The sequence below is a fragment of the Miscanthus floridulus genome, chromosome 9 (genome assembly GCF_019320115.1).
Source record: "Miscanthus floridulus cultivar M001 chromosome 9, ASM1932011v1, whole genome shotgun sequence".
Lineage (NCBI taxonomy): Eukaryota > Viridiplantae > Streptophyta > Magnoliopsida > Poales > Poaceae > Miscanthus > Miscanthus floridulus.
The window spans coordinates 121,617,700-121,631,010 of NC_089588.1; the positions used below are offsets into that span (position 1 = coordinate 121,617,700).

The 13,311-nt window shown below is 45.6% G+C and overlaps 2 protein-coding genes across 2 annotated transcripts; both read right to left on the reverse strand.

Annotated features, from left to right (window-relative positions):
- Window positions 1-578: 578 nt before the first annotated feature.
- LOC136483170 (protein STIG1-like) lies at window positions 579-1,022 on the reverse strand. The gene has a single exon (XM_066480251.1). The coding sequence runs from the start codon at window positions 1,020-1,022 to the stop codon at window positions 579-581; it is 444 nt and encodes a 147-aa protein (XP_066336348.1).
- Window positions 1,023-8,981: 7,959 nt separating this feature from the next.
- LOC136482813 (vacuolar protein sorting-associated protein 2 homolog 1-like) lies at window positions 8,982-11,485 on the reverse strand. Its single transcript, XM_066480006.1, has 5 exons — window positions 11,217-11,485; window positions 10,612-10,742; window positions 9,865-9,969; window positions 9,399-9,659; window positions 8,982-9,297 (listed from the first exon to the last, which is right to left on the reverse strand). The coding sequence occupies exons 1-5, from the start codon at window positions 11,251-11,253 to the stop codon at window positions 9,157-9,159; spliced, it is 675 nt and encodes a 224-aa protein (XP_066336103.1). The 5' UTR covers window positions 11,254-11,485; the 3' UTR covers window positions 8,982-9,156.
- Window positions 11,486-13,311: the final 1,826 nt, after the last annotated feature.

Genomic DNA, 13,311 nt, shown 5'->3' on the forward strand with positions numbered 1-13,311 from the left:
ATTAAGATTCTACTTTCTAATTCATCGTGTGCAACTGCTATTAGTAAAAAACCATCCATGACTCTTATGCTCTAGACATTGGGGGCACATAGAGAGAGAGAGAGAGAGAGACCAAAGTTTGGAGGAATAATTTTTTTCTCTTTAATATTAGGTATAGATATAGATAGACAGGTCAGAGGTCTATCCCTAGGATAGAGTCCAAATACATCATGAAAACTAACCCGAATCAAACATGAAAATTGAGTCCTTCTCAGACTCACTTTAGATAGCTGTGCGGGACATGTCCAACATCATGCCTCTGGTTTTGCAGTTTACAGCCTACTGTCCAATTGATTGTTCACTGGATTTAAAACAAAGGTATGTCGCATTAGTTTACCCTAAATCAAACATTTCTATCTTTGACCATCAATTTTTGAAGAAAAAATGCATATAGTTTCAAAAGTATTAATATGTTGTTAATATATACAATATTTTAAATTGATGATCAAATATAAAAATGTTTGTCTTACGATATATCTAATATGACATGTAATTCAATAGGGGCCGGGGGAGAAGTCTAAAATATGCCGCACTGCACATTACAGGGCGTAGTCACAGAAGCCGTTGCTGCACTTCTTGTTGCAGCGGTTCCCGCATGTGCCACAGTTGTCCTCGTCCGAGAGCAGATCGACGCAGCGGCCGCCGCAGCACGTGCTACGATCGTGCTTGCAGAGCTTGTTGCAGCGGCCGCAGTGGTCGGCGCTGGCTGCCGTGTCCACGCACTGCCCGCCGCAGCACGTCGGACCCGGGCTTCCCGGAGCGAAGCACACGGCGGCCGACTTTTTGGAGCAAGCGCCGTACGATGGTGTCAGCGGCGGCGAGTTGTAGACCGCGCTATTGGCAAGCAGGAACCGGGTCCTCCTGGCAGCTTGTTGGCGACCTGCCGGGATGGTCGTGGTTGCGCCGGCATCTGAGACCGTGCCAGCTGCTGCGGCGGCGAGGAATGTGAGCAGGACGATGACCGTGACGGTGAGTTTCGCCATGGAAGAGACGACGACTTCTATACTTTGCTTGTCGCCGGTGAGTGACGACGGTGAGTTGTGTGTTGGGAATGTCTTAGAAAGAGGCGCATATATAGAAGTGAAAGTGATTGTTGACTTTTGATGAGATTTGGAGTTCACTTCACAGCAAGAGTTGACTTGTGATGATGAAATCTGGGGTTGACTTCTCATGAGATTTGCTGCGGTTGGGTGCAATTATATTCTCATGATGAATTTACGGCCGCCCTCACATGCATGCATGCCATATGCTTCAAATCACGGGGATGCATGCATGTATCGAGAGAAAACAGAACAAAATATGAAGCTCCAGCGTACGTGGAATGCATCGAGTGATGCCTTCCATTTGACACCCACAAATCACGACAGGAGATAGCTTAGTTACCTGCTGCAAAGTGCATGCATGTGCATACCATATTGTACATGATTCATCGTACAAATAGTGAGGATATTCCCCCAGATTCGTGGGGTCGACAACGGCGTGGAAATTAAGCAAACATATATTACGTTAATGCTTGGAAGCCGGCGTCTGTCAACCTGGAGGCTCCATTGGTGAGCCGCGATGCCAGCCCAACGACCTCCTCCTATCCTCGTCGGTTTCTCCAAAAAAAATCCGCTCGTCCACTCGCTCCTATCCGCTCGACTGTCGCCTCTGAGGCGTAGGGCTCAGCCGCTAGCCCTGCCAGGCGCGGTGCGCGGCCACCTCCAAGTCGTGGAGCTCGGCCTGCCAGGCACGGCGCGCAGCTGCCATCTCACAGTCATGTAGTCGCTGCCTCCTCGTCGCGCCACGCAGCCGCCTCGGGCTACTGCTTCCGATGAACTCCACACGCCGACGAACCTCTATTCTCCCAAGCAGTAAGAAGATGTTACACTGAAAGCGTATGTTTCAGTTATTTTAGGTGTTTCAAAGGAATGTTACAAGTGTTTCATATGGATGTTATAAAATTAGATCCGGACGATATTGCATATGTTGCAGTGGCTATACACGTATGTTGCAAGCGTCTGTTCCAAATGTTTCATCTGTTTTTCAGGCGTATGTTGCATGTGTTTTATCTGGATGTTGCATATGTCTCACACGTATGTTGCAAGTCTTTTATCTAGATGTTGCATATATTTGTAATGGCTTTCAAAAGTTTTCAGGTGTTTTTGCAAGTGTTTCAGACATATGTTGTAAGTGTTTCAGCTATTTTGGTCATATGTTATAAGTGTTCCATGTGGATATTACAAAAGTAGATATGGTGTTGCACATGTTGCAATGTGACCCACCTACCACACCCGCCTGTAGCAGCTGCTAGGGCACCATGCATGCGTGTGGGAAGCGATGGGATGGAATACTGCACGGCGGCGTATGCGGGAAGCATAGGGGAATGGTGACAGGGGTGTAGGCATTCCCAACTTGCGTGCGGGAAGCAGGGGGGCGGGGCAGCAGGCATGGAGGGGTTCAATTCGGGAAGCAGCAGGGAAGCGTGGGGAGTGGCGGGGAGGGGAGTGGCACGAGAAGCATGGAAGTACGGGTAGCGGCTCAAGCGGTCCCCTCCTGTGCCGGTAGCAGGCGCTGGCGCGGGCGTTCGTCTGGATGTCCAGACGCTAATACTTTTTTATGTATTATATGTATAAACACGCTAGCAGTGAACCATAATTTTAGTATCCCAAGAGTCATCTTGTAACATTCTCACCAGAGTATCTTCAAGAGTTCCCAAAACAATATCCCAATCCATGACTTTTGGCAAGACTGAAAAATGCATCTCCAACAACTCCCAATCCCACCTTTCAATCTTTTAGCACTTGAAAAAATCAACCTCGTCGTGAAAATAAATATGCACGCGTATCCATCACGCCAATCTAAGGTGGAAGGATGTGGAAAAGACTAAGAAGTAGGACATGGGCTCCTAATACAAATGTACAAGAGAGAAAGGAAGTATAAAACCGGTTGGGGTGATTTAGAAACAGTTCGGGATTCCTGATGTAAAATTCCCTTCTATCTTTTAAGGAGTGATTTTTTGGAAATTGTCGGTGAAATCTTTCTTTGGTGCTCCCAATACTTTTTGACCACTTAGAAAACTCAATGGTTTTGGGAAGAATATTTTTAGTACTCTTGGAGATGCTCTTACATATACGAAAATGTGCTCATGTAGTTGATATTATAGTCCCTTTATTCCAAGTGATAAGTTGCTTTGACTTTTTTTATGAATTGAATTTGCTATGTATCTAGACATAACGTCATACGTACCAAAAAAGATCAAAACGACTTATAATTTAAAACGGAAGGAGAACAAAGTAAATGCCTAATGCCCTTATCATTTGAGACTAACGTATCCATTAATTACGTACTTAGAAGTATCTAAGTTGCATGCTTGACTTGCTTCTTGAAGTTTTGGATTGGTTGCTTTAACCTTTCTAAGTATAAAATGTATTTTCTCTACCATTTATATGATTTCGATTCTCTAATAAGTGGTGGTTTAATTAGAGTCCGCCTTTTATAAAAACACTAGAAGAAGAAAAAATTAGAGTGGGCCAGATGAGATTTCAAGTGGCGGGCGACGCCCCTGCCTCTGGTTAAATGTCGTTGTCAATCTAGATTTCCAAAGGTGGTTATAATAATCGTCTCTAAAATAGATTCAATAAATGAACAAAAGAACACAAACCCGTCGGTGATCCCATTGCTAAGCCGGCTCCAAATTTTTTAGATCGATGAGGGGCTTACCTCGGTGGTGTGGACGTCTTCAGCCCACTGCCGTGTCCAGCAAGATCTGCGAGAGAGACTACTCCGGTTGACCGCACCGAGAAGGTTAATTTGTACCAGCAAATTGAAGAATACAAGCAAGAACTCTTAATAACACAATCTGAAGAAAGAATAGCTAATGTGTGATTAAGTACTCGAAGTTGGGTCTCACAAACCAGGATGAGCTACCACCTTTTAATGACATATTAATCTAAAGCAAAACATAAACACTAACATCGACGACGGTCAGTGAATATAAGGTCTTTGGGGCGTGCATACCCCATAGACACACCCCCTAGGGGGCTCAAAGACAATACACGACCCGCTACACCAAAGATGATGAATATGACGATGCGTGTGGTTGCCTCATCCAACCATGCATCGCATGGTGTCCGTTTGTTGGAACTTGGAACTCAACAGCAGTCGTAGGCACGCCGAATAAAAGATTTTGATGTCCTTATCATCAAAGGCTTAATCAGTGTGAACTGTGAACCAAGCAAAGCCTTACATTAACCTTAGAGAATGGTAAGTCAATAAAATATAAATTATCTCATCGTATGAATCGATCATAGGCATGGTAACCATCGCTACGCCTCCCCTTAAGTATCAGTAGGAGTGAACAATTGCTGTGACACAATTATAGCACCATAACACTAGCATTAGTCATACCAATAAATCCATCTCCATGTCGTACGTGGCCATGTTGACGCCTTGACGGTCGACGACAGGGAGATCCTGGCCGTCGTTGCCGTCGGCTACAGCATCACTGTAATCGTCGGCTTCCCGGCCATGGTTACAGCATCACCGTCGGCTACAGCATCACTGTCATCGTCGGCAGGAGGCCGCCAGCGGTTGCCGTGCACCGCCAAGGAGCAACGGCGTCGGCGAGGATAGGCCGCCGCCGACGGCAACAGAGGCAGCGGCAGTGGGCATGGAGGAGGTGGAGATGGGCCGGGCAGCTGTGCAGGCGAGGCCGCTGCTCTGCAGGTATCTGAAGGCCGACGAGTGGCAGGACGCCACGTGCGCGGTGTGCCTGGCAGAGCTTGCCGACGGTGACGACCTCAGGGTGCTGCCGTCATGCATGCACTACTTTCACGCCGCGTGCGTAGGCGACTGGATCCGCGTCCACGCCACCTGCCCCTTCTGCCGTGGTCCTGTCGCCGCCGCGCCCCTGGCGTGATGGACACGTACAGCTTACTGGTAACAACTAGCTTAAAGTAACTCCAAGAGGAGACCGAAATAATTTTGTACAGATAAATGGCTATTATTTGACAAAAAGATGTCTCCAACATGCTCTCCGAATGCATTTCCATTTTTCTTTTTCTTTTTATTGAGAAAGTGCTTAATTAGCACGTGTTTCATTAAGAAGAAATTAAGGAGTTTACAAAGCGACTAACGCAATGGCCCTGTTCGGCTTACTCCATATTCGGCTTGTTCGACTTCTTTTTTCAGCCGAAATAGTGTTTTTCTCTCACAATAATTCAGCCAGAACAGTGTTTTCAGTCAATTTCAGCCAAGTTTTAGACCAGCGAACGGGGCCAATATGGCGAGGTGCCAAGGCGTTAGACGAAGGTTGGTATACACAGAGCGATTATACAGGAACAATTTTGCTAAGCACCCTGCGCCATGGACACCGACATAGCTCCAAAACCCGCCCCCAACCAGGCGATCGATGGCTTCCTCGACAATCCGTTGAAATAGCAAAGACGCTGACAGTGACTTGGCTTGGAAAGTCCGACAGTTTTGCTCCTTCCACAGCTCCCAAGAGACCAAAAGGACGATGGACGAGTCGAAACCTCGTTGGAAGTGACGCGCACCTTCTGACGAGCCTGATGCCACCAATCACTAAGCACGGCATCTGAATTAATTAAGACGTCTCCGAATGCTCTCCATGCAAAAGATGTCTCCAACATTTTGTAAAGATAAATGTGGCTATTATTTGACGAAATTATTGCATATTGACCGTCCGAGGAAGAACCATGGTACGGTATTGTTCATCAGTCCAAATGAAATTTCAAACTCTCCATGTCTAAGTATCGTTGGAGACGGTTTCTCTACTTCCCGACGTTTAGGATAACCGGCTGTGCTAATAGCTCCATGGATGACCCATTTACCAAAAGGAAAAACAAACACACAACCCATCTATTAGTATTGTAGCCCTAATTAATACGCTAAATCTGTAGCTCACTCGGGTGATCCTAGCGCTTGTCTCCATCCTGCTGCTGTCAACAGTGGAGATGTAGCGAGCGGTCGCGGGGCCCAAGGTGGCAGGCGGAGCCTTCCTACCGCTGTTGCATGCCCACATGCGGAGATCGAGATCGAGATCGTCTACACCACTTCTTTTTTTTGGCAGTGGGGGGCGCACGTTGAATGGGAGAGGGCAGCCTGGGAGAGCCCACACACCACACCGCTCTCCACTTTGACAATTGGTGTATGTATATTCAATCCTTTAGTAAGAGCAAGTTATATTTCTTTGAACCATATTTTAGTACTTCAGTTTACATGTAAATTCTATATACAATTGGTGTAAAATGATTATTCATAAATGAGATATGATCAGAATGACTCGAACATTATCTAATGTTTTTTTCTTTTTATTTTCTGTATGTTTTATTTGGTTCTCTTTTGAAATTTTTTAGTTTGTCTTCCATAGAAATAATCTGGCTGTTTTTTTGTTTCTTTAATATTTTTTTGATTCGCTAGATCTGGATGCCAAGTGTTAGATGATTAAAAAACACTTGATTTTTGTTTCTCGTGGAATGGAGCATTGTAGGTGCTACAACCGCCCGGGTGACACGTCCGCCTAAATCACCAGAACGGTGAGTAGACAGACCCAATTAATAATCAAGCTGCGCAGCCTGCCGGCGGCTCGGCTCGGCTCGGCTCGTTCCCCATCAATCCATCCATATATAGATGGTTGGCAGCTCTCATGACAGCGACGGCGTCCGCGAGGTCCTCCTCATCGTCATCTTCGGCATCGTCGTCTATCACCTCCGTCTGCACGTGGCGGGAGCCCAGCGGTCACGCCGGCGGCGGTGGTGGGAGTGGGACGGCCGCTTGTGTGCACGTACCTGAGAGCCGACGGGTGGTGGGACGACGCCACGTGCGGGGTGTGCCTCGATGACCTGGCCGACGGCGACGCTCTCACACGCTGCTGCAGCCGTGCACGCACTGCTTCCACGCCGCCTGCGGCAGCCGGTGGATCCGCCTCCGCGCCACCTGCCCGCTCTGCCACGCTTCAGTCGCCGACGACGGTACGGTGTTGCCGCATGTTTTTTTTTCTTTTTTTCAGAACATGCATAGCACGTGTTCCATTAATAAGAAGTTAAAAGTTTTACATATCTAACATTACATCACAGCGAGGTGCCATGAGCGATGAGGTTGAACACTAACATAAGACACCGCCAGGCAGTGGAGCGCACTCTGTTGTAACTAACTAAGAAACTAATATGCGACCGAAGAGCTTGCGACGTTGAGCGAACCTTTGCTCAAGGCGCCCGCATCGTCGCCCGCCTCCCGCGAGCACCAGCCATCGGGAAGAGCTCCTGCATTGCCGCACGCTTGGACGACGACAGCGGCTCTTGGAACGTCTCGTGGAACCAAGTGGCGATGGTCGTGTCAGGCGTCGCCGGCGCTGACCATGTGGCGCTCGCCGATGGCTACCATTTGCCAAGCAAGACCCACTTGACCTGCTTCTCCGGGTTCGGATCATGGTAGGCGGACTTGACAGCAAGTCTATCGTTGCCGCATGAGTCATCGTCTGACGACGTCCACGCGTGGTTAGTGGTTACTCATGGAGCATCACAGTTATGAGCATGCATCATCTTATCCCGAGCCAAACTCTAGAAATGCATCATCACAGTTATTTGTGCAAAATATCACTTCTTTTATCGTGGCTTGCTTTCAAGAATGATTTAAATTTAACTATGTTTGTAAAAAAAATTGAGTAAGACGAGTGGTTAAACTTAAGGTAAAAAAAGTCAAACGTCTTATAATTTGGGATAGAGGAAGTATTATATTAAAAAGAAAAAAGAGGAAGAGCCCTTACCGTTACAGGCACACACATCAAAAGGTAGGAGACACCTTTATCCCCGGCCGAACTCTAGAAATGCAGCTGCTCACTAGCGAGCTACAAAGCTCTATTCAGGTTTAGAGGCACTACATCAAAAACACAGTTGTTGTGATGTTTTCGAATGGTCCAAGCACCAAGGATGACAAAAGAGTTGATGTCCTACTTAGTCTTATCATTGATCCCTCCTAAAATTTTCTCCCACAAGGCCACAAGTCATCGAAGGACGCTTATGCTGGCTGTGGAGCAAGGGACTGCATACCAAATTTTTGCAGCAGTCTAAAAAAATTCTCTAGCCAAAATACAGGACAGTAGAAGATGGCTGATGGTTTCTTCCTCTTGACCACAATGAGGCCATGTTTCTTGGTGAGGTAGTCCTCTTTTTTTTCTTTTTAACTTATGCAGTCCTCTTTTAGCAAGGCGATCAGCTGTTCAGCACCTATCTTGTGCTATCAGCCCCATAAAAAAAATTGCATTTACCTGAAGCCCAAGATTTCCATGTTCTTTGCCAAAGGCCGAAAAAGGACAGTGCCCTGAAGGAGGCCCCTATAAGCTGAATGCACGGAATAAACACCATTCGAGGAGAATCTCCAACTATGGGAATCCTCGACTCCAGGCTGTAAGTGTACTCTGAGTGTATTCCAAAGGTCAAGAAGCTCAGAAATGACTCCCACAGTGGTAGCCGCAAACATTATCGGTGAGGACTTAAAAAATTGTCCTCCTGTTAGCTCTCCTATTAGAGACCAAGGCAAAAACTTGGGGTGCAATATCAGTGACCCTTTGTCCATATGTCCCCCACAATCTCTCTTTGGCTTACAAAACCCATGTTTTGTGATACTATAGTTTCTGGAAACTACGTCATCCAAACTATGTCTCCTCTGTGTTGCCAAAGCGTAGATTAGGGTCAGTGGAAAGTAGTTGCTACTTAGCCGCTTCCCCATTATCTGCACGTCCCAATAAGGCTTCCAGAACACCATTGCACATGACATCAGAATGTAAGCTTTGGCAATGAATTTGGAAAATTCAATCCAAATTCATCGCTCCCCATGTAAGTCGAGCACAGCATTGTCATTAGTCAGTATACTATCTGTAGAGCCAACCTTTCACAACAGCATCTGAATCACGACCAAAATGCACTCGATGGCATTGGAACTTTGGAAGAGAACGCACAGCCTAGTTCATGGTGCTAGATATATTATATGTACAATGGACAATGCCAAACACTCTGCAACTCAGATACGACAAAGAATTTGCAATAGTATGGCTATATGTTTATGGTACAAAACTACAAACAAAGCGTGTGGATATGTTTTGTTAGGCTCCAGTGATCACATCTTCCTGAGGTTATCGAGCCGTGCCTGCAGGTCGTCATCTATGCCACCATCTGGCCCACCTGCGGCTTCAGCTTGAGCAGCAACTTTCCCAGCTGTGACGGGCTTAGCAACAGCAGTCGCAGGAGCCTTGACAAGCTGGGTATAGAGAAGAATCAACATTGCATATCAGTATCATCCATCTACAAGGCAGCGTATTCTACATCAGGATCAACAGAAGAATGCGTCGATGTTTTTACCTCTGAGTTGACATCAATGCCAATTTCGTCAAGGACTTGGTTGACTAGCTCCTCTGTTTCTTCCTCCTCCTCGTCACCGTCCAAGGCATCATCAATGGCATCGTTCATCACTTCACTAACCATCTCCATCTTCTCATTTTGCATCTCAAACTCCCGCATTATCTTCTGCAGGGCAGGCAAATTCATCTGTCTGTTCATTTGCCCCATGGCTTTTGTCACACCCTTCATGGCTTCACCCATTGCTTGTGTTGATTTCAGAGTCTTAAAAATTGGGCACCAGTCAATACAAGATTTTTAGAGAGGGCTCTCATGATTAAAGGAACATCAAAAAATTTTACAGTACAGTGAACCTTGCTAGGAAAGATTGAGTCAACTAAGTTTGTAATCATCAATCTCATCACAATTTGCACAAAGTTATCTGACTAAGTGTCCAAAATAAATATAATTCTTAAAGGTGTATAGTTACCTGAATACGAAGAGATACGCCTTGAAGCTGAGACTTGAGGGCATAAAATTTCGTAATCTGGTGTCTTGTGCGGATAAGGTCCTTTGCCATAATTTTTACAGCTCCCTGTGAACAATTTACAACATATCAAAATATTTTACATGACCATGTAAAGCAGTTCCAGCCAAAAAAACAGCATGTTCTTTTCAACATGTAAAGCAAAATAAATAATACATGTCCAAGTCCAAACCTGAACTAAGAGCAATTGCAGCCAGAAAACAGAGCATACCTTACATCCATTGAACAAAAAAACACACACAAGTTTGAACAAACCAAATCAGCCAGCTTATCCTATGAGGTATAACCAACTGCCTTTACACTGAACTAGACAGTTTGAGCATGATTGAATTCGTGCCTAAAATCGCACATTAAGACAAATAATAACCCCCCAACACACTAAGCGTCAGATACAATACAGTGCCATATTTCCCCAAATTTCCATAAATTGGTCAGAGCAATACTAAAATCATTAATTAAGGCAGAAATACAAGATAAAACCCTGGCAATAAGCTACCCAGGGAAGAATGATATCCATATGACCTTAGTTGCTGCAGTATTAAGATATGACAGGGCAACTTAAAGCTTCCAAGCTAGAGCTAAACCGTAGTTAACAAATGCAGGGTGCTAAATTAACTACCATCCTCAACGAAAATGGCATCAAATCGGATCGACAAGAGAGGAAATGCTTCAACATTATTTCGCACGTACCATCTGTCCCTGCTTGGCCACCTTCTTGATCTCATTGATGAGCTTCTTCTCCTGGGCCTGCAGGCCCTGCCTCTCCCTCTCAATCTCTCTGATGGACTTATCCAGCATTCGCTTGTTCTCCCGCAGCAACTCTGTCGCCAACCAACCGAGGAAATGTAAACGGATATCCTGAGGATCAAATTAAACCAACTGCAGGACATGCCCAATGTGAATGGGCAACAGCAGCAATACAACAGGTCCATTGGGGGAGCAAAGCAGTAATTGTTTCCAAACTAGAGCAGAGTAATGTTACTGCCTAAAATTCGAAAATCTTGGGGTTTTCCTAGGAGTGTGGATAAAACGGAGAAAACTACAGTAATATGATTGCGACGTTTCCGGGAATAACATGGGTGGAAGAAACCCCAGCGAGATCAGCAGCAGTGTATGTGATTTCTCGATCGGGGAAACCGAGAAAGGCGAGGAATTTCTCCATCGGGGACCAAGAGCGACCACAAAGACGCCCAATTTCTCCCGGGGCTGCCCATCGGGAAGAGGGGAGGATCGGGGAGTGACTGGAATCGAACGAACCGCAAGCTAGAACAAGGAGAAGAGGCGGGGAGGGGTACCGGCTGGGGTCTTCTTCTTGCCGAAGATGAAGCTCATGGCGGCGGGCGGGCGGGGGAGCAAGACGACGACAAGTTTCCTTGGATCCGGGCGGCGGCTGCGATTCGGGGCCGGCGAGCCGCTGAAGAATCCTTCCTTCCTCCTCTGCGCTGCGCGTGGGATTGGGGATTTGAGGGGGTCTCTTTCTGGGGATGGATGGGGGTTTGATTCGATGCGAAGGAAGGAAAGAAAAAAAGCTTTCGCTGCTGTTGCGTTCGTTTTGCCGTAAACGCGGTTTGGCCAGCGGCAGCGGCGACGCGTTGTTCCGGTTGTGGGGATGGCGACCGGATGTTCATCTGTCTTGGTCAACGCAGATTTTCCCACCAATATCCAAATTTTAAGTCGTTTTAATTTTTTTTATATATCTATTTTATTATACATCTAGATTTAGAAGGAAGTAAATCATATCATCTACTAGTCTACTTTTTAAATTTAGGGGTTTACTTCTAGTTTAACGGCCATAATTTCTAGATTCAATTTCAGCAATAGTCCTCTTTTCTCTCCTTCTTTATGTATTCCACCTGTTTAATCCAGCATAAATTCAAATAATAATATTAAGAGTTCATACAAATGACAAACATTTAAATATACGGATCAAAATTATTTGAAAAAAATCTAAATTGACTACCCAATAAACTATACTTTGAAACAACCAAATCAATCCTAGATCAACTATGAATCATAAATCCATTGTAAAAATACTTCATCTTTTCTAAATTATACGACGTTTAGTTTTTAAAGATATATTGCTTTTAATATATATCTAAACATAGTGCATATCTAGATGTATAGCAAAAACTATATATTAAAAAAACAAAATATCTTATAATTTGGAGAAGATAGTATAAGTTAACCATCACATGTATGTTCACAAACTAGCGATGGGACAGAGGATTTGCTCGAGTGAATATAACCTTTTGTGGCCAAACAGTAATATTTACATAATCCAGTTAGTATTTAAAAAGATAATTTAAACTCGGCGATCATTCGAAGAAACATTTAGCCAGTGCATTTTTTTATTTTTGAGAGAAAAAAGACAGAGGGACGAGTGGAATTGGCAGGAAGCTGGGTTGAGCAATGTTACCGACGTTGTGGTAAACGGGCCAGCTTACCTAAGGCCTAGTTTACGTGCGCATATATTCATCTCAATCTACATATGTTTAAGTAGATTAGAATAAAATTAAAATAAATTTTATTTCATTCTACTTTAATATATATAGATTAAAATAAATACACACGTACAAACAAGCCGAGTGGTTTTGTAGTGGGCCGGGAAGCCAACAACTTCAAAGCTAGCCAGCCAGCCCACATGCTGGCAGTCAAGAGTCAACTACTACGTGAACACGTACTGGCTGTGTGTACTGATCTTCACGATGTCGAAAGAAAAATAGAAGAAAACTGAAAAGGTTGTGCGGCATGTTTTTTGTTTTTGGTGTACAGTACAGTACTACGATATCCAGAGCCGCCATGCTTGTCATAATGAACAAGAGTAGGGAAACTGCTTAAATGAAGTTGTACAAATGATGGAGGTGCTTTCTGTGAGAGGCGTTTCTCTGAAAAAGTTGTACAAATAAAGGAAAATCACAGCTAGGACAAACTGGTTAAACAGGAATTGTGTTTAGATGCACCGTAAAAAGAACGATAACGCTTGTATTAGGGCGTCCGCCTGCATCCGGACACGGCATTACTCACTCCGCTGACCCTTGTGGTCATCCACTCGACCACTCATAGCACTCCCCAATCCCACCCCGTGCAACTAAAAAAAATATTGCTCGGTCCAATCCGCTGGCCGCCGCGGTCTCCCTGCCCGCGCCGCGTGCCCCCGGCCGCTCACCCCGCCATCCCTCACGCACGCACCCATCCTGCGCAGCACAGCGCCTCCCCGCGCGCACTCCACCTTCGTGCGGCCATCAAGCCAGCATCTACTCTGTCTCCGTGCGGCCATCCACTCCGTCTTCGGCCGGCCATCCACTCAGCCCGTATGCCCCACTCCGTCTCTGCGCGGCCATCCGTCGCGGCCATCCACTGCCGCGCGCCCAATCGAAGTCAACCATCATG